This window comes from Balaenoptera acutorostrata, chromosome 12 (assembly GCF_949987535.1).
Source record: "Balaenoptera acutorostrata chromosome 12, mBalAcu1.1, whole genome shotgun sequence".
Taxonomy (NCBI): Eukaryota; Metazoa; Chordata; class Mammalia; order Artiodactyla; family Balaenopteridae; genus Balaenoptera; species Balaenoptera acutorostrata.
Window position 1 is genome coordinate 29,424,456 of NC_080075.1, and position 21,620 is coordinate 29,446,075.

The window sequence follows — 21,620 nt, forward strand, 5'->3', positions numbered from 1 at the left end:
AAGACCCGCACAGCCAAATAAATAAATAAATAAATAAATAAATTTTTTTTAAAAAAAGGAGCTCTATTGATTCATGCAATTTGGATGACTCTCCAGGGAATTACATTGAGTGAAAAAGGCCAATCCAAAAGGTTACATACTGGGAATTCCCTGGCGGTCCAGTGTTTAGCACTCAGCACTTTCACTACCTGGGCTGGGTTCAATCCTTGGTCGGGGAACTAAGATCGCATAACCGGCAGCGCAGCCAAAAAAAAAATTTTTTTTACTTAAGAAAAAAAACAAGGTTACACACTATATGATTTTATTCACATAACATTCTTTTTTTTTTAATTAATTAGTTAATTTATTTTATTTTTGGCTGCGTTGGGTCCTCGTTGCTGCGTGTGGGCTTTCTCTAGTTGCGGCGAGCGGGGGCTACTCTTTGTTGCAGTGCGCGGGCTTCTCGCTGCGGTGGCTTCTCTTGTTGCAGAGCACGGGCTCTAGGCACGCGGGCTTCAGTACTTGTGGCACGTGGGCTCAGTAGTTGTGGCTCCCGGGCTCTAGAGCGCAGGCTCAGTCGTTGTGGCGCATGGGCTTAGTTGCTCCGCGGCATGTGGGATCTTCCCGGACAAGGGATCGAACCCATGTCCCCTGCAATGGCAGGCAGATTCTTAACCGCTGCGCCACCAGGGAAGTCCCACATAACATTCTTGAAATGACAGGTTGCCAGGGACAGATAGGGCCGGGGGAGTGGGAGATGGGCCATCTTCCCCAGGGGGTATTTTCCCTTCATCATCTGCATAAAAACTTTATTGCAACTTTATCCACTGCACTATCAGATCATTATGATTTGGTGGGGAGTGGGGGAGCAGCAGTGGCTATAAAATGGCATCAGGAGAGATCCTGTGGGATGGAAATGTTCTATATCTTGACTGTGTCAATGGCAATACCCAGGTTGTGACAGTATACTATGGTTCTGTAAGATGTTACCATTGGGGAAAACTGGGTAAAGGACACACAGGAGCTATCTCACTATTATTTCTTACAACTGCATGTAAACCTACAATAATCTGTAAACAAAAAGTTTAATCAGAAATGAAGGCAACACATGCCTCTTGTAACAAGTAAAACAATAGTCTGTGGTCAATCTCTTTCTCTACCCGTCCCATTCCCTCCCTCTTGAGATAACCATGCAAACTCACTGCTCATACAAACAGGCATGCATTTAATACTTTCTGTTTACTGTATCAAAATGGGATCATACATACTACATATTACCCTGCAGCCTACCTTCTTCACCCATCATCCCTATATCATAGACAGCTTTAAAAAAAAAAAAAATTATTTTAAGTGCCAAGCAGGATGGCAGGTATAGAAATTTTCTGACTAGGGCAAATCTGACAAATGTTTACCGTGCTAATGTGCCATAGCTCAGCCAGGTGCATTCAGTGAGAGCACAATATGCAAGTAGCATTCTAAAGAGATCTGCAAAAAATGCAAGGTCTTCAGCAGCTCTTCGAGGATCCCATCCCCCTCTCTGCCTCCTCCATGGAACCATCCCATGGAGGTTTAACAGTTTAACTCCATTTGCCCCCTCCTGCTGTTTGTGCTTTTGTTGTATACTTCTGTTCTACATCTCCACAAGACATTATTATTGTCATTTATTTACAAACTAACATATAAATATAAAGGTGTATGTACCTGGGTATATGTACATGTATATATTAAACACACACACACACACTTTAAGTGCTCTTTGTTCTTTCCTGCAGTTCTGTTCTTTTTTGGAGGAGGGAGGGGGCAAGTTTTTATACTGGTAAAGTTCTGTACTATTAGAAATATAAGATTTGCAAAGAAAAATGAGACTTGAGGATTATCTGTGGAGCTTATCCTCATTCTCCTGCTGACGCATTATGTGTTTATAACTTGAGAACTGCAGATAAATACAAACTGGTCTTCTCCATACTTGCTCACTAAGGAATTCCTCATTTCTAGGAAACGTCTATTTCAAGGAAAGGAAACAAACAAAAACACCTAGTGCACTAGATGATTAAAAGGTACACATTTTATAGCCTGAGTTCGAGAAAAAAATTACCCAAGAAACGGCCTTTTTCCCTAGGAGCCAGCTTCTACTAGGGGAGTCTAGGGTTCTCTAGGCAAAGAAAAAAAACTTACCAGTTTAAACAGAATAACAGAAACGTTCAGCCAATCAAGTATACAGAGCTCATCACTTGCAGTGAGGAATGAAAGGCCTGTATCAACAGAAAAAATAAATGGCACAGGCAACGTCTGCAACAGAAAACAAACAGGAAATCCTTTAAAAAGCCAAAATTGCAAATCCAGATGAACAGGGTATGAAATTACACGCCGGGCAATGCACCTGTTAAAGGAAAAGAGGCGCACACCAAGTCTGAAGTCTTAAGAATTCGGTGTTTAACACTACTTCTGCATGCTGCCCAGCAGAAAACTCGGGTCCTGGCTTAAGCCACAACGCACACTTCATTTAAGGAGGTGAACTGCTTGGTCTGACTCAGTTTCTTATTCTGTAAAATGAATGCAACACAGCTGTCGTGAGTCCCCAAAGAATTCTGCACAAACGCTTTGTAACTCCAAAGTGCTGTGCAAATCAGAGCAGCCCTTCTCTCCTTCACATTCGTTTGACTTAGAATTTCAGAAGTTTAGCTGAAAATATAGACAATTCGGAAGCAAGGGACTGAGAGTGGCCCACACAGGTGGACAGAAATGCAGAAACTGGAGCACCTCATACAAACCACAAGAGAACACGTTCACTTGCACACGTTATCAGTAACAGAAAACGCCACCGGTAGCAACTGGAAACCACTGAGAGGACCAGCAACGACATGTGTCCAAATCCAGCCGGCAGCACAGCCTCGTCCGCGGCAATGCCTTAAACACAGCTCCCCGCACTCTGCGGCCTAACAAGATCCACTTTTTCAAAAAAGTTTAGCAACTTGCCAAGTACACTGGCATAGTTCACCTTTTTTAATTGCTAAGCAAACATGCAGGGGAGTTGAGACAATCAAGGGAATGTTCAGCCTTCTTCAAAAATAAGATCCAGGAAATTCACGTTTTGCTTGAACACTTTCATGTCTAAAACTGATCACAAACCTCTGTTTGATGTTGTTTTCTCGCTGCTGGCCAATGAGCCCGGGAAAGACAACGAATTCTTTCCAACAGGGAGGGCTCTCTGCACTCTTCAGCTAAACCAGCGAAGCTTTACCACCGTCACGTTTAAAATAATGAGGAGGACGCCTCGATGGAGTTTACCGGGCTGCGCTAATCACGAGGGGCCTCGGGCGCCCAGGGCGGGTCCCAGCGCCGCTGGCCGCGGAACTGGACCCCCTCCCCGGGACGCGGCCGCGGGACAGGACGCCCCCCAGAACCCCTGCCCAGGACGCAGCTGCGGGACAGGACGCCCCCCAGAACCCCTGCCCGGGACGCAGCTGCGGGACAGGACGCCCCCCAGAACCCCTGCCCGGGACGCGGCCGCGGGACACGAAGCTCCCCCCTCCCCAGGAACCCCTCCCCAGAGCGCGGGCCTCGCCGTCGTCTCGCGGCACCCGCCGCGCTCACCGCGGGCCAGGAGCCCCCTCAGGCCGACTGGCCCCCGCCCGCCGCCCGGCCTCCCTCCGGCCCGCGCCGCCCGCCGCGCTCACCGCGTTCTTCTTCGGCACCATCTTGTCTATCTTCTTGGCAAAGAGAACCACCTCGTCCTCCATGGCCCCGGCAGTCCTGCCCCGCGCCGGGCCGCGGGGGACGGGAAACGAGCGGAGCTGGCGGGGCGGCGGGTAAACCCAACCGTCGGCGAGGGCCCTCAGCCGGAATGACCGACGCGCTTCCTCACTCACAACGACTGCGACGGCGGGGGCGGCGGCGGCGGCGGCGCTCCTCCCCCGCAGGCAGCGCCAATCAAGCTCCCAGCTCTCGGCGGCGGCGGCGGCGGCGCTCCTCCCCCGCAGGCAGCGCCAATCGAGCTCCCAGCTCGCGGCGGCGGCGGCGGCGCTCCTCCCCCGCAGGCAGCGCCAATCGAGCTCCCAGCTCGCGGCGGCGACGGCGGCGGCGCTCCTCCCCCGCAGGCAGAGCCAATCGAGCTCCCAGCTCGCGGCGGCGGCGGCGGCGGCGCTCCTCCCCCCCAGGCAGCGCCAATCAAGCTCCCAGCTCGCGGCGGCGGCGGCGGCGGCGCTCCTCCCCCGCAGGCAGCGCCAATCGAGCTCCCAGCTCGCGGCGGCGGCGCTCCTCCCCCGCAGGCAGCGCCAATCGAGCTCCCAGCTCGCGGCGGCGACGGCGGCGGCGCTCCTCCCCCGCAGACAGCGCCAATCGAGCTCCCAGCTCGCGGCGGCGACGGCGGCGGCGCTCCTCCCCCGCAGGCAGCGCCAATCGAGCTCCCAGCTCGCGGCGGCGGCGGCGGCGGCGCTCCTCCCCGCAGGCAGCGCCAATCGAGCTCCCAGCTCGCGGCGGCGTCGGCGGCGGCGCTCCTCCCCCGCAGACAGCGCCAATCGAGCTCCCAGCTCTTTCCTTTCTTTTTTTTTTTTGAATTTTGAGATTTTCCATTTGAAGTAAATCTTTAATGCTATTAAATTCACAAATATGCTAATTTAAATACCCAATTCTATTATCTAAAACACACATTGCAAACATACAAATATCTATTCTCTCCACATGTCAGAGCCCATTCATTTCATGGTTTGGAAATGGGGAGAATAGATCCCCTTAAACTGCAAGTCAGCAGGTGTTTCTTTACAGTTAACTTTAGCAAAATTCATACAAAATATTAATTAACAATGATCTTGTTAACTCACAAGGAAACACCTTCAAAACTGCATTTTGTTAGAGTTTCTGTACTAAAATGTAGAAAAACTGAACTACACAAATATTGAAAAGTTAAAAATTCCTTAATTTTTTATTCCTGGTACCACTACCACAATTTACAGGGCAATATACCTGATGTAATGAAAAGAAAAAGACAAAGCTACAACAGATAAAAGACCTCAGGAATGTACATCTAATTGACACTACATTGCATTAATCAATAGCTGCACTTTTTGCAAACTGTGGCTAGGACAGTCCTGAACAAGAAAGGTTTCCTGTTTAAGCTGCAGTAACTTTTCTGACTATGGATCATCGTTCCTTCTGTGGCAGATTTTTACAGTTCCTCTAATGCATTTGGGACGACTGTCTCAAAGTAACCTGCAGCTTTCCTGACAACTCCTCGCTCTCTCTCCTGCTAAGAACTGTAGCCCTTTTCTTCTGAGTTTTGAGAACCTTCTGCTACCATAGCCACCACTTCCACCACCAGATCCATAACCACCACCATAGGGACTTCCCGAGCTTCTTCCACCAAAACTGCCTCCCTTCATGGGTCCATAATTTGATTGCTGTTGGCCACTATAATTTCCAAAATCATTATAGCTCCCACCACCACCATAGTTACCTCCAAAATTTCCTCCTTCATTGTAACCATCATATCCTCCACCACCGCCACCATATCCACCATCTTGGTTTCCATATCCTGGTCCACCACCACCATAGCCTCCTCTACTACTGTAACCAGGACCACCACCATAGTTACCACCGTCGCCTCCAAATCCGTTATATCCACCATCACCTCCTCCATAACTACCTCTGCTGCCACCACCTCCACCACCATAGCCTCCTCTTCCACCAAAGTTTCCACCACGGCCAAAGTTACCTCCACCACCTCCAAAGTTTCCTCCACGACCCATAAAGTTGCCAGATCCACCTCCACGACCTCTCTGTGATCCAGCAGATTGCATTTCTTGTTTAGAAAGGGCCTTTTTCACTTCACAATGATGCCCATTAATAGTGTGGTATTTCTGAACAACAATTTTATCAATGGTATCATGATCATCAAAAGTTACAAAAGCAAATCCTCTCTTTTTTCCACTCTGCCTGTCTTCCATAACTTCTATGGTTTCAATCTTGCCATACTTTTCAAAGTAGTCTCTCAAATTACATTCTTCTGTATCTTCTTTAATACCACCAACAAAAATTTTCTTCACTGTGAGATGGGCACCAGGCTTTACAGAATCCTCTCTAGAAACAGCTCTCTTTGGTTCCACTACACGCCCATCAACCTTGTGTGGTCGAGCACACATTGCTGCATCCACCTCTTCAACCCAAGAGTAAGTCACAAAACCAAAGCCCCTGGAACGGTTTGTTTGGGGGTCTCTCATCACCACACAATCTGTAAGTGTGCCCCATTTCTCAAAATGTTCTCTTAAGCTATCGTCTGTAGTTTCAAAGCTCAGACCACCAATAAACAGTTTTCTCAACTGTTCTGGTTCCCTTGGATCATGGCCCTCCTCCCCCCGGCGGCGGTGGCGGCGGCGGCGGCGGCCGGAGTCGGGCTGGGGGCGACCGGGCGGCGGTTTTACCTCCGTTTTGAGACCGGACTCGCCTCTTCCAACTCGAGTTCAATATGGGACCGAGAGCCCAGCTCTGTTCTATGTTGGGCCATTTTACTTCAGCCTAAAAAAATTTCTTCTAGTATTCCCTAAGGTCTGCTGGGGATCAGTTTTCTTATTTTTCATTTATCTGTATTTGATTTTTTTAAATTGATTCCAATTTTCTGTTGAGATTCTCCATATTTTAATCTATTAATCCCCATCTTTTACTCTCAATATAGTCATTTTAAAGTTCTGTGCTAACTCCAGAATCTGAATTCCCTCTAAATCAATTTTTCTTGTTTTTTTTTTTTTTTTGTCTTAATTTTTAGTCACTTTTTCCTGCTTCAGGAATTTCATAGTTTTTGATTGTGTGCTGGACATGGTGAATAAAAACTTCATAGAGACTGAAGATGCTATTACTTTGCACCAGAGAAGATTTACCCCTTTCTCTGTTAATCAGAGTGGCTGGTCATTTCAGTCATTTCAGGAATTTTACTAGGTCAGAACTGGGTTGGAGCTTTAGTTGTCTCATCCTACCTATGATTTTTCCTAATTTGTGGCCTCCCTGGATTTTTGCTGTGAGCCTGACAGGTCTTTGATTCTTCAATAAATACAGTCAGTTATTGACTTCAGTCTTTCAGATGTTTGAATTCAGCTCTTTAGGCTCTCAGTTCTCACAGCTTCAGAGTATGGCAAATGTAAGGAGAGACCAGCTATGTATTTGTTGCCGTTACACTTCCTCGATGAAAATTTGTCTCATAAACACTGAAACATTGCAGATGATTTCACTTTTTCTGACTCAGCCCCCTTCTTGGGGATGGCACTTCCGGGTTTTTACTGTGAGTCTGGTAGGTCTCTAATTCCTCACTTTGGAAAGTTCTCTCCCTCAGGCATTAGGTATTTAGCTTCCTGCTTTATATAGGTTCAAAAACTGGCAAATGTCTTGAAGAGGAGACCTAATGATTGTCACAGGCCCCTTTATCTAGCGGGATTTGGTTTGTTAGTGCCATGACTGTGCAGGAAATTTCACTCTGCTTTCTTGGCTCAGTCCCCCATCATCCTATACCACCCTGACACTAAGGAAATGTCCTGTGGGGGAAATCGGCTTGACACTCTGCTAGATTTCACTCCATCATGCCAGCAAATGAGTTCATCAAAAGGTATGGTGATTTCTCTTTTCCAGTGGAGTATGTCTCCCTACACCAAACCCCTGCTCCAAATCTCTAAATGTCCCTCTCTAGCATATTAGTTGATATTGTTTCTTGATTGCTTCCTTAGCTCGATGATCTTTTATTCAAGTTTGTTTGCTTGTTGCAGCAGGAGTGATGGCCTGTGCCTACCTCGTGCAGGCATATTATTATGGAGATATGGCTTTGGTCCCAGACACCACAATAAGGAGAATATCCTAAGAAAGCAAGTCACACGAGTTGTTTGGTTTCCCAGTGCATGTAAAAGTTATGTTTATGCTATACTGTAGTCTATTAAGTGTGCAATAGCATTATGTCTAAAAAAAGTACATATCTTAATTTGAAAGTAGACTTTAAGAATGCTACCCATCATCTGAGCCTTCAGCAGGCTGTAATCTTTTTGCAATAGTAACATCAAAGATCACTGATCGGGGCTTCCCTGGTGGCGCAGTGGTTAAGAATCTGCCTGCCAATGCAGGGTACACGGGTTCGAGCCCTGGTCTGGGAAGATCCCACATGCCGCGGAGCAACTAAGCTCGTGAGCCACAACTACTGAGCCTGTGCGTCTGGAGCCTGTGCTCCGCAACGGGTGAGGCCACGACAGTGAGAGGCCCGCGCACCGCGATGAAGAGTGGCCCCCACTCGCCGCAACTGGAGAAAGCCCTCGCACAGAGGCGAAGACCCAACACAGCCAAAAAAAAAAAAAAAAAAAAGATCACTGATCACAGATCATGTAACAAGTATAAGAGTGAAAAAGTTTGAAATATTGTGAGACTTACCAAAACGTGACCTAGAGACACGAAGTGAGCAAATGCTGTTGGAAAAATGGCACCACCAGTAGAGCTGCTTGACACAGGGTTGCCACAAACCTTCAATTTGTAAAAAAAAAAAAAAAAAAGGCATTATCTGCAAGGTACAATAAAGTGAGGTATGCCTATACATCCTGCCTCAAAGTAGAAATCCTATTTAGATCACCTTTAATTTCTCTCTATGATATATTAATAGTTTTCTGTTCAGGGTTCTTACATTTTTTATTACACTTATTATTAGGTATATGATGTTTTGATGATAATGTAGATGGCATATTTTTTAGTTTTTAATTTTATAACTTTTCAGACACAGAAAAATGTTAGTGGAATTTTTTAATGTTTGGTCTCTTATCTGGCAACTCTTCTAAAAACTAACTGATATTCTAATAAGTTATCTGTAGATGGTTTTGGATTTTCTGTATCCTTAATTATATCAAATATGGAAAGTGACAGTATTATTTCTTCCTTTCTTAGCCTTATATTTCTGATTTCTTTTTCCTGCCTTACTGCTAATGCCATTTAATACTTTTACTAACAGGTTGAATAGAAAAGGTAAGAGTTGGCATTCTTATTTTGTTCCTAATCTTACAGTGGACATTCTCCACATTTCACTATAAATAGGATGGTGGCTCTCAAGTTTTTTGTAGTTTCCCTTTGCTATGAGTTTTTAATCATACATAATTATTGAATTTTATCAAATGCTTTATCTGACTATACTGATATGATCATATACATTTTCTCCTTTATTTTACTGATGTGGTGCATGACATTTATTGATATCTGAATGTTAACTCCCCTTGCATTTCTGGAGTAAAACAACTTGGTAGGAATTCACACACACACACACACATTCACTCACTCACACACTCTACATTTGATTGTCTAACATTTTGTGTATGATTTTTGCTTCTGTATACATAAGGGAGATGAGCCTATTTTCTTTTCTCATAATTGTCCTTTTAATTAGTGAATAGTATATAGAGGGTAGAGATTTAAAAGACCTTTTAAAAGGTCTTCTTCTTCTGTGATATAATACAATACAGTATTACTCCATTTTTTTAAAATGACCTTTTTTATTTTCAAATAATTTCAAATCTGCAGAAAAGATACAAACAGAGTTCCCTTTACCTCTCTCCCAGTTTTTCCTATTGCTAACATCTTATACTACCATAGTATATTTTTCAAAATTAAAAAGCCAACATTTATACATTACTATTAACTAAACTTAAGACTTTTTTTGGATTTCACCAGTTTTCCTGTTAATGACCTTTTTCTGTTCTAGGACCCAATCCAGTATATCACATTCCACTTAGTTAGTTGTCATGTCTCCTTAGTCTTCTCTGGTCTATGACAGTTCCTCATTCCTTCCTTGTTTTGCATGATTTTGACTGTCTTGAGGAATATTTGTCTGATATTTTGTAGAATTGTTCTCAGTCTGGGTTTGGCTGATGTTTTTCTCATGATTCGACTGGAGTTATAGGTTTTGACAAAGAATACCACAGAAGCGAAGTAACCGTCTCATCACATCATAACAGAGAGTATGGAGTGTCTCCATGACATCACTGGTGATGTGAAACATCATCACTTGCATAACATGGTGTTTGCTTGGTTTCTCCACTGTAAAGTTACTTTTTCTCCCATTTTATACTCTCTTTGGAATTCAATCATTAAGGCCAGCCCAGGACTGGACTTAAGGGGAAGATTAAGCTTCACCTCCACCTCCTTGGGGAGGAGATGGATGCCGGGGGTGGGGGGTGGCGGGGGGGAGGTTACCTACATATGGAATTCTTCTGTTGACAAGATTTGTCTTCTCCCTCTCTCCTATTATTTATTTATTTATACACTCATTTATTTACTCCATTATGTTTTAATATGGATTCTTTATAATCTATATACATAATTACAACCTTCAAAACCTCTGGTTCCCCCACTGACATATAAACTTTTTGAGGAAAGGCTCTGTTTGTTTTTTATTTTTGTACACTCTATGCGTTTAGCATAGTCCCCTAATTTATAGTGGACTTCCAGTAATTATTTTGTAATGGATATCTTTCCACTTCAACTGAAAAGTACCCTTTCCTTATATAATAGCATTCTAAATCCAAAATAAAAGTAGATTTTAAAATAAGTAAAAGTTAACTCATGCATGATCACCCTGTAATCAGTATGTAAAAAAGCAAAGGGTACTGCAGAAATAACTTAACCATTTGAGTTGGATGTGTCTCCAAAAAATATTGAAGCCACATTTGGAAAGAAATTACAGTATTCGAGAAGCCAAGGATATGACCTGCTGTGTGCTTTCTCTTTTTTGTTCAGATCACCAAAGGAGATTAAGACCCCGTTTTCTCCCATCTCTGGAAAATTATCATCTGATGCAGTCACTCAGATAACAACAGAGAGTCCAGGAAAAACCATGTTTTCATCTGAGATTTTTGTTAATGCTGAAGATCGTGGACATGATATTCCAGAGCTCAGTACACAGAAGTCGGGCAAAGTTCCTGTCAAGTTTGCTTCATCATCTTCAGTCCAACAGATTACTGTTCTTCATGGCACAGATGGTAAGAGAATTTTAGGTCACATTACCAACTTTTGTGGGTCATTAACTAAGAAATTTCTTGATTGGGTCTTTCTAGTTAGAAAACCTAATTTTAATTTAAAGCATTAGGTTGTACATGATTAAAACATCTTTTATTTACATAGCTATGAAGAGAATATAATTTATTATGTTTTTACTTCAATTTCTAGTGAAGTTAACAACCTATGTGAAACTCATGCTACTTGTGGCTGACGTATTTTCAACTCATGATACTTGTCATAAGAATGCAAGTAGTTCATGAAAACATAAAAACTATAGAGGTTCAATTTTAGGGAGGTAGATAATTATTTGGCATTGTTTCTTTTACTATTGTTTTGCATGATACAGTGAACAGATAGCAAACACAATACCAGTCTATTTCTTGCTCAAGAAACGTTGAGCAGGGACTCAGGTTGACTGTGACTCTGCTTTCTTTAAAACATGGAACCTTGGATTCATCATCATAGTCAACTGGAAGGGACGAAAAGCATGGAGGAGCACATGTTGGGAGGCTTTTATGGGCTAGGCCTAGGTGTGGCCCACATCACCTTCCACTGACTAGGAATAGTTTAGCTGTGCTTTCCAGGATGAAGAAGAAATGAGTTTTGGTGAACAGCTAGCAATTTCTACCATAAGGTCTACATTTAGAGTGTTCCTATGCTATCATGACAGTGATATTTTTATAGTGCTTATACTATATAACATTCAAAATTATAGCAAGTTATTTTCTTTTTCAGACCAGTAACTCGAAAGTTAAGTTCCCATTCTACCTCCAAATGAGGGTAGGAACTTTCAATTACTAATTTTAAAGTATTCAACAGTTTGTACAAATCTGTTCAAAATATATTTTAAGTTTTCCTACTTGTGCAAAAAGTTTATCTGTCTGTAGGTATAAATGGAATATGCCTAAACGTATAAAGAAAATTGCTTAGTTCCACATTTAAATTGCACTGAATTTAATTTGAATAAATACATTTATATGTTGAAATGGTTATATTTCTTTTCTTTTTCTTTTTTTTACTTTTATTTATTTTATTTTTGGCTGTGTTGGGTCTTCATCACTGCGTGCAGCCTTTCTCTACTTGCGGCGAGCAGGGGCTACTCTTCATTGCGGTGCACAGGCTTCTCATTGCGGTGGCTTCTCTTGTGGTGGAGCACGGGCTCTAGGCACGTGGGCTTCGGTAGTTGTGGTGCGTGCGCTCAGTAGTTGTGGCTGGCGGGCTCTAGAGCGCAGGCTCAGTAGTTGTGGCACATGGGCTTAGTTGCTCCGCGGCATGTGGGATCTTCCCGGACCAGGGCTGGCACCCGTGTCCCCTGCATTGGCAGGCGGATTCTTAACCACTGCGCTATCAGGGCAGCCCGAGATGGTTATATCTCTTATACATTTTTATTGTGAAATAAAATTATGCCCCCCAAATGTATAGTCTAATCAATATCACACAGAATGCCTTTAATGTGTCAGTTACCTATTGCCACCGTGATACTGTATAAGAACCTCGAAAATCTCAGTGCTTTATAACAACAGACATTTGCTTGCCTCACTCATGGTCTTATGAGTCAGTTGGAGTTTGGCATCAGGATGCAAAAACCGTTTGGGTCTGTTCCACATGCCTTGTACTGAAACCCAGGCTACTCTGGGCTATGCTGTTTTCATGTTGGTGGCAGAGCACAGGAGAGGAAATCCAACTGTGGAAGTGTATTTTTTACCTCTTCTGACATCAAATGGATCAGTCTATATAGAGCCCACAGTTCATGGTCTTACCTTTACATACAGGTACTTGGTAGAAAGGACTCCTTTAAAAGAGAAATATTATTTGGTTTAATAATAAAATATTTTTAACTCTGTGGATTCAGAAGTAAAATTTTAAAAATATTTTAAAAGTATACAGAAGAGCATGTTGAATTTATGACTATGTGTCCACTGCTCTGAATTAACAAATTAAGAGTAATATGCTATATGTTTATATTTAGTTCCATCTGCAAGTTTTTTGAAGAAATAAATTTTATGGGGCTTCCCTGGTGGCGCAGTGGCTGAGAATCTGCCTGCCAATGCAGGGGACACGGGTTCGAGCCCTGGTCTGGGAAGATCCCACATGCCGCGGAGCAACTGGGCCCGTGAGCCACAACTACTGAGCCTGCGCGTCTGGAGCCTGTGCCCCGCAACGGGAGGGGCCGCGATAGTGAAAAGGCCCGCGCACCGCGATGAAGAGCGGCCCCCGCACCGCGATGAAGAGTGGCCCCCACTTGCCGCAACTAGAGAAAGCCCACACACGAAAACTAAGAGACCCAACACAGTCATAAATAAATAAATAAATAAAATAAATAAAGTATAAAAAAAAAAAAAAAAAAAAAAAAAGAAATAAATTTTATGGTTGGACTTTCTTCTTTACCCTTCTGCAGTCCTTTCTGTCTCTCCCAGGAACAACCATTATTTGCTGAATAGTCACTTCTTCCCCCAGAGATAGGCAGTCCAAAGTAACTTTAAGACTTCTGCATCCAAACATAAAGTTGTTGAGAATTTCAAAAAGCCACTTATCTTGCCTCTGAATTCTCCATCTCCACATGGTAGCCATTCTTGCTCTGGGTCCATTGTCATTCTGCCCAATTGTTGTTGTCCATTTTCTGCAAACTTTGAACTAAATGGTAAATTTAACCATCACCACCAAGCTTTATATACACTGGTGGAGGAAGAAAACTACTAAGTCAATATTCTAACAATAATGACTACAGCAACGTCCAAAGAGAAGTAGAGGCTACAGCCTATTTTTCCTGTTATTTAAATTCTTCCAGCCTCTATACATTTCTTCATTCTCCTTGAATTCAGCCAGGTTCTCATTGGCTGGGGTTTTGCCTGATAGGTTGGTACAAGTATTCCTAAGTAGTCTAAGGCTTTGCTAGCCCTGCATAGGTTTAAGGTCATTTTTTGGTTAATTTCTATGACCAGGCTTGGTAACGTGGTCCCCTAGGTGTAAGCCATACTCCTACTGACTTTCTTCTTTTAAGGTAACCTTATTTCTCCCTGATAGTTAAGGTCAATTGTAGTTTTAGTCAACACTATGGCATCCTATTCCCTGCATTGTTTCAGTGACATAAAGAATGTAAAATGACTAGATGGCTCCTGTCTCCCGGTAGAAGTGCCCCTCCCTTATTTCTAAGATCTTCCATCAAACAAAGCAGAGTCACAGAGATAGAAAGCAAAAGATTTTAAAGGCTTCTGCCTTTGTTCCTAAATACATGCATTCTGCCTGTGGGATGGGCAAGTGCCATATGTGGTTCTGAGCACATGCCGTATTCGGCAAGCTAGCATTCCAGCCTCAGAAAGTGATGCCTCCCAGCTTGTGCCATGACAGTTATCAGTAAATTGTTCACTCGCTCTTTTGTTTTTGAGTTTACCATAGCTGTGGGTGATCAGGCTCGTGAGGAGAACAGTGACTCCCTTTAGGCGTCAGCCTTTTGTCTCATTTCCTTCCCTATGAAGTCAATTCCTTGGTTGGAAGCAGGGTACTAGTAATATGGATTCCATGTCAAATCATCAGAATGATGGAGTGGTCAAGGATGGTAACACAATTCTAAGTAATATAAAAGTTGTTATTGCGTCCAGAATGAAGGAGATCTCATTCGACTCTGGGACTATCAGACTCTGTCTAGAGTATTTTGATTTTTATAAACTAGACATGGGCAACTAGGAGTCCATCTAGAGGTGATTACAGGATGCAAGAGAAGACCATGGTCCATAAGGATAAACTGAAGAAGCTGTTGTGTTTAATCAGGAGAAGTGGTAGCTATCTACCAAATTCTATTTGAATGAGCAGTACAACCCCATGAATACTGAGGAGTAACCTAAACAAGAATTTTATAGGACTCATGTGATGGCAGTACTAATCCTTTGTGTAGGCATAGAAAAGGACAGTAGACTAAAAGGAGGGATGGGATATTTCTGAATGGGAAAATTGAATATTTAAAGATGTCATTTATTCCCAAATGAATTTAAACTCTAATGTAATTCTACTCAAAATTCTAATGGAATTGTTCTTTTGAACTTGTTTAATTGATCTTAAATTTTTTCAGGAAGAATAATAAGAAAATACTGGAAAAGAAGAGTGATGGGGAGGATAAATTTTAGCAGCAGCCAGTGGAGTGTTTTAATGGGATGCCTGGAAGTTGCAGACATTATTCTCAGCCTTGACCTATGGGCCCAGACTTAGTCATATGTCCATACATGTCTGCAAGGGAGATTGGGAAATACAGTGTACAGATGAGCAGTATGTACCCAGCTAAATATCAAAATGCTGTTACAGAGAGAGAGTTTCTACCACATCATGAAAGAAAAACAAGTGTATAGAAAAAGATTTCAGGGACTTCCCTGGTGGCGCAGTGGTTAAGAATCCACCTGCCAGTGCAGGGGACACGGGTTCGAGCCCTGGTCCGGGAAGATCCCACATGCCACAGAGCAACTAAGCCCGTGCTCCACAACTACTGAGCCTGTGCTCTAGAGCCCGCAAGCCACAACTACTGAGCCCATGCTCCACAACTACTGAAGCCTGCGTGCCTAGAGCCTGTGCTCCACAGCAAGAGAAGCCACTGCAGTGAGAAGAGTGAGAAGCTCGCGCACCACAACGAAGAGTAGCCCCCCACACCGCAACTAGAGAAAGCCCGTGTGCAGCAATGAAGACCCAATGAAGCAAAAAAAGAAGAAGAAAAAGATTTCATCTTCTATAATAATCAAATTACTACCATGTCACAGACATTTTAGAAAGAATTTTAGCAGTTAGTATTTTAAAAAAAGAAACTTTATAAATGACATAATTTTTCACTCTGAAATCAGAAAACTTATGTGAAATGGGGCAGCAGGGGAGAATGGGTATGCTATAAACAAGAAGTCTTTATTACAGAATTCTTTATTATTGAAAATTTAATCCAGCCTAAATTTTTAACATTATGAGAAGGGTTAAATACACTTAATGTGTAGTAGAATGATAAAAAATGTGAAGATAGGAAATAAAATGAATATTTTATTATCAATGTAAAGTAGAAAAACTGAATTCCACATTATACATACTATATACAACTATGTAAACAAATAAGAAATACAGAGGAAAGACCTGTAGAAATACATTAAAATATTAATAATAGTTATCTTTGAGTGGTAAGACTTTGTCTTTTTTATTTCTGTGTATTTTTTTAATATTGAGAATTTATACTTTTATAATGGAAAACTTATTTTGAAAATCTGCCACATAGAAGAGAATTAGATTTACTTTCTATGACTCTGGAGGGAGAACCTTCAAAGATCAGTAGTAGGGGTTAACAACGACCAGGTTTGGGTTCAATATAAGATAAAGTGTTTCTTAGTTAGAGCCATCTAACTATGGACTAGATTGCTAAGAAGTCGTCTTCTCAATGAATCCTACCCTTACCACTCTATTTAAACTGCATCCTGCTGCAATTTCCCAAATACTTCTAATCTTCCTCAGCATTTTCTAATTTTTTGGGGGGGAGTGGCTGTTTTGGGTCTTTGTTGCTGCATACGGGCTTTCCCTAGCTGTGGTGAGTAGGGGCTACTCTTCGTTGTGGTGCATGGGTTTCTTATTGTGGTGGCTTCTCCTGTTGCAGAGCGCGGGCTCTAGGCGCACAGGTTTCAGGAGTTGCAGCACGAGGGCTCAGTACTCGCAGCACAAGGGCCCTAGAGCACGTGGGCTTCAGTAGTTGCGGCACATGGGCTCAGTAGTTGTGGCGCTCGGGCTCTAGGGCAGGCGGGCTTTGGTACTTGTGGCACGCAGGCTCAGTAGTTGTGGTGCACAGGCTTAGTTGCTCCACAGCATGTGAGATCTTCCCAGACCAGGTATCGAACCCCTGTCCCCTGCATTGGCAGGCAGATTCTTAACCCACTGCACCACCAGGGAAGTCCCAGGATTTTCTAATGTTTTATGTCACTAATAATTTATAAAAATACTAGATGATTTACTTATTCAGTACGCTAATTGTTTACTGTCTATCTCCCTCTTCTAGAGTGCTAGTTTACTGATACATTCCAAGAATCTTGACCACTGCTTGGCACATTAAAGGTACTTAATATTTGTTCAGTGAATTAATCAATGTTTTCTTATTAAGTATCCTGATCTTTATGTCCTTAGGCCAGCCTTTACTGTTGCCATATAAGCCTTCTGGTAGTACAAAGATGTACTATGGGCCCAATATGGCGGCGCCCAGTGGCGGTGTGAGCTGTGAGGAGTTCGCCGAGTTCCAGGAATTACTCAAGGTGATGAGGACGATTGATGACAGAATAGTACATGAATTAAACACTACGGTTCCAACAGCTTCCTTTGCAGGGAAAATTGATGCCAGCCAAACCTGTAAACAACTTTATGAGTCTTTGATGGCGGCTCATGCCAGTAGGGACCGAGTCATAAAAAACTGTATAGCTCAGACCTCATCAGTAGTAAAACAGCTCCGAGAGGAGAGAGAAAAGAATTTGGACAATTTAACGTTATTAAAGCAACTTAGAAAAGAACAGACAAAGTTGAAATGGATGCAGTCAGAACTGAATGTTGAAGAAGTGGTAAATGACAGGAGCTGGAAGGTGTTTAATGAACGCTGCCGAATTCACTTCAAGCCTCCAAAGAATGAATAAAAAGATACTTTTTTTAAAAAAAGGACCGGGTCATCTCATAGGAGTTAAGCATGAGAGACATCAACATGGTGGGCTTCCCAGGAAGATTTCTGAGCCAACAGTCCAAGACCTTTTGTTGATTTCAGCCCCACTTACCCAAGACCTCAAGTATAAATAATTCTGATAATTATGGAGAAATCAACTGCTATTTTATACTGATTCTGTAAAAAAAAAAAAAAAAAAAAGATATTTTGTAACTATTAAAATAATTTTCTGAAAAAAAAAAAAAAAAAAAAAAGATGTACTATGTTCCCCAATTAAGACAAATTCCTTCATCTCTGGATTCCAAGTCAGACACCACCATTGAGAGCTCACACTCAGGTATTATGCAGAAATTATTCAAAATTTTATTTTTTGAAATTTTATTTGTGGATTGGCTGTTTAATTCTGGATGACATATGAAAGCTCAGTGCTATTTAATCTTTAAGTGAAACATGGAGATTTTCATGACACAGTCTCTGGTTCAGATAGGTGAGTTATTTGGTCAGATGTATTGTGTACACTCAAACATTTGATAAATATTTGAAGAAAATTGTATGAACAGTTACTTGTTTGGGTTAGTGGACTCCATCTAGGACAAAGGTTTCCAAGTTTTCTCTGTTCACAGTCACCTTAGTGTTTGGGTGATTTCTTTTCTCATCATCGTGGGGATATAAATCATCAGCAGCATATAAATACATGAAGTATTTTTTCAGATACTAAGCTATTATGTTATTAGGGTATAAAAATACTTACCGTTTTGATCTTACAGCTTAATAAGCAAAAGTATTTTTGGTTTTGTGTTTGAAAGAAAACATTTTACTTTGTTCAGAAATATGCATAATTACTTGCTAACAAGATATGTGTGGCTATTAGGGCACAGTTTCTCAAGCCTTGAGATGAGATTGGACACAAACACCCTCATTTATTGCTTTTGTTACAGAAACTGTCAAAAATCCAACTCTGCAGAGATACAGACAGCAGCATTGAAAGGAATGTAGCAGTATCTAATGTTGAAACTTTAAACTATCTTTAGCTATTAGTTTTTGTCCTGTACACCAGATATTACATATCACTGTTTCTCTAGAGTTTTAAAGTATCCCACAACATCCCTGTGAGATCACCACAATAGAACTGCAGATTTAGAAAATGAATAGCATCCTGTGGAGGAACTGAATAAATATTTTCTGTGGAAAATTATAAGGATACAGAGTTGGTATGGTGCGGGGTTTTGATTGTTGGGATAACATATTGATTGGTCCACAGGAGTTGACTTGGTTCAGTTTAGATATAAATTGTTCATGATTTGTCGATAGACATCTTTATAGGTGTAGAAATTAAAAAGAAAGTAGTTGTCCCTGGTCTTACGCAGATTTTCTGTTAATTTTAAGAGGACCCAACTAGTATCTAATGGAAACTGAGCTAAAGCCCCTGATATAATTGCTCCTGATTTCCCACTGGTGATGCCACTGAAAAAAAGAACCACAAAATGCTCATATGTTAGGATTGATTATGAAGCCTATAACCAGGAACTGGAAGAAATTTTCACTACCTGCATGGCTATGATTTTAAAAACTCACTTAGTGGCTACGAGACATAAAACAAGCTTACTTAAGTGACTGTAGGTAGGAAAATCTTTTATCTCAGTCTCACTTTCAGCCCCCTAGTTCAGAAGACAGAACGTACCAATAGAAGTGTAATCAGGTGTTCCAGTATTTTTTGAGGCCTCCTGTGTACTTCTATTCATTTACGTCCTAACTCTTCCTTTTGGAGACATTAACTTTGAGAAAAATTGGACAGTAGTGGGAAGAGGAAATGACTCAGGGATGGTACACTGTATCCTGAGAAATACTGTCTGTATAAATAAAGTACTGAATGCATCAATTAGACAAGAAGAGATCTGTTGGCTATATGTACTTGAGGTTGTCATTTATCATGTTCTGCATCTATTCTGAGAGTGAGGGAGTTGACAGTAGAAAATAATAGTTTCTTAGACCAGTAGAGCTGATCTAGCTGAAAGCCTAGGAATTGTTCTGATAGATAGTGTCTATTAGTGTGTTGTGATTCTATAGATACTAGAAAGAGCCAACTAGAGTTTGGGGCCAAGGGCAAGTCATAAACCATTGCAGATATTTGGACCAAATAATTTCTCCTCAGTTGAGAATGAGTCAACAATTGCACTCATAAAATTCTTTGAAAAACAAAAACAAAGGGACTTCCCTGGTGGCGCAGTGGTTAAGAATCCGCCTGCCAATGCAGAGGACACGGGTTCCAGCCCTGGTCCGGGAAGATCCCACATGCCACAGAGCAACTAAGCCTGTGCGCCACAACTACTGAGCCTGCGCTTTAGAGCCTGCGAGCCACGACTACTGAAGCCCGCACGCCTAGAGCCCGTGCTCTGCAACAAGAGAAGCCACTGCAATGGGAAGTCCGCGCACTGCAACGAAGAGTAGCCCCCGCTCGCTGCAACTAGAGAAAGCCCGTGCACAGCACCGAAGACCCTACACAGGCAAAAATAAAAATAAATAAATTAAAAACAAAAGAAAAACAAAAAAACAAGGCAAAGGTAACCTCGCAAAGAAAGAGATAGATGTTAGAGATTTACTCATTAGGTCAAGTAACACTCTTAAGTAATAACAGGATTTCATTTATATCTGACAGTAAGTTCTGTGAAGACAGGTATGATAGATGTTAGAGATTTACTCATTAGGTCAAGTAACACTCTGAAGTAGTAACAGGATTTCATTTATATCTGACAGTAAGTTCTGTGAAGATAGGTACTATGTCATTTTTTTTGTAAGCCATTTTATACCTCATACCAATATATAATATAGATGTTATTTTGATATTCATTTAAAGACATTTAAATACTTTATGTACTAGTACTGTCAATAGGAGCAAAAAGCCATGGGGAGAGAACTGGCTGGGATTTTTAAAACAAAGTGAGGAGTTAATAGCAGAAAAAAATGGTGGAGTAAAGACCTCCAACATTTTGTCCTGTGATAAAAGCAACAGAATTTTGGCAAAACTTTATGGAAAACTTTTCCAAAACTCTGGAAATTAACCAAAGGCTTGTAGCTTTTGTAGTAAGCATTTATTCAAGAAAAATGGCTGAACCTTGATAAGAATAGTAAGCTTGTGGCATTTTACCTTGCCCTATTCTCATTGCCACACTCAGCTCAGTGATTGATAACCTCGAAAAATATCAGCCTGCATTCCCAGGACTGGAGGGAGCAGAACAGAGCTGGACCTCTTTCACAATTTCATTCCCAAAGAATTGTCAGTATTTGACCTGTCTGATGGCTCTCTGGAAGACTCCACTCAAAAGGCTTATCTTTATTTGACCTTACTCAGAGCTATCCAGTGCGTATGAGCCTCTGTGTCTATGTGTGAGGTGTTTGTCAAAAAACACTTACAGGCAAGTGTTTTATTTTAGTTTCTTAAATATTTATTTATTTAATTTATTTATTTTGGCTGCGCCGGGTCTTAGTTGCACCACTCAGGATCTTCGTTGCGGCATGCGGACTCCTTAGTTGCAGGACCTAGTTCCCTGACCAGGGATCGATCCCGGGGCCCCTGCATTGGGAGCTCGGAGTCTTACCCCCTAGACCACCAGGGAAGTCCCCAAGCAACTGTTTTAATGTCACAATGCATGAGGCAGTGGATAACACTTGAGACAAACAATAGACTAACGAAAAGCTTTAATGGAAACACTGAGGGTGAGATGTCCATAGATATTTTGAAAAGCATTGATATATTCCTAGGACTCTAGAAGACCACAAGTGTGCACAGGCCTGAGTGCATGCTCAGGAAAGATCTGAGAGGGGCCTACCCTTTACCTTTGGCTGCCCTTGAGACTCTGGGCAAGAAGAAAGGGAAGGCTAAGGCAGAACTGATAACTCCCTGCCCTCAGCGTTGATGGCTATGTGCACGTAGTCCCTCGGCAAAGACTGGGAGATTTATTGTTTCTAGATGTTTAAGGATATCTCCATC

The 21,620-nt window shown here is 42.0% G+C and overlaps 3 protein-coding genes across 5 annotated transcripts in view; 1 reads left to right on the top strand and 2 right to left on the bottom strand.

The window, feature by feature from the left end:
• Window positions 1–72: 72 nt before the first annotated feature.
• The window catches only part of LOC130709337 (eIF5-mimic protein 2-like), a 35,901-nt gene continuing 14,353 nt past the window's right edge, over window positions 73–21,620 (bottom strand). The window contains exons 2-4 of one of the 3 annotated variants that reach the window (XM_057557850.1): window positions 8,374–8,463; window positions 2,155–2,268; window positions 73–630 (exon numbers count right to left, since the gene is read on the bottom strand). The gene's annotated coding sequence lies outside the window, so the exon portion shown is untranslated. Of the gene's footprint in view, window positions 631–2,154; window positions 2,269–7,741; window positions 7,813–8,373; window positions 8,464–21,620 lie in introns of those variants that run through there. The other 2 variants (XM_057557848.1, XM_057557849.1) reach the window with 2 other exon arrangements.
• Window positions 4,821–7,724, bottom strand: LOC130709339 (heterogeneous nuclear ribonucleoprotein A3-like). The gene has a single exon (XM_057557853.1). It carries the CDS (start codon window positions 6,192–6,194, stop codon window positions 5,178–5,180), a length of 1,017 nt encoding a protein of 338 aa, XP_057413836.1. The 5' UTR covers window positions 6,195–7,724; the 3' UTR covers window positions 4,821–5,177.
• LOC130709342 (protein MIX23-like) lies at window positions 17,143–17,843 on the top strand. Its single transcript, XM_057557858.1, has one exon. The coding sequence runs from the start codon at window positions 17,157–17,159 to the stop codon at window positions 17,607–17,609; it is 453 nt and encodes a 150-aa protein (XP_057413841.1). The 5' UTR covers window positions 17,143–17,156; the 3' UTR covers window positions 17,610–17,843.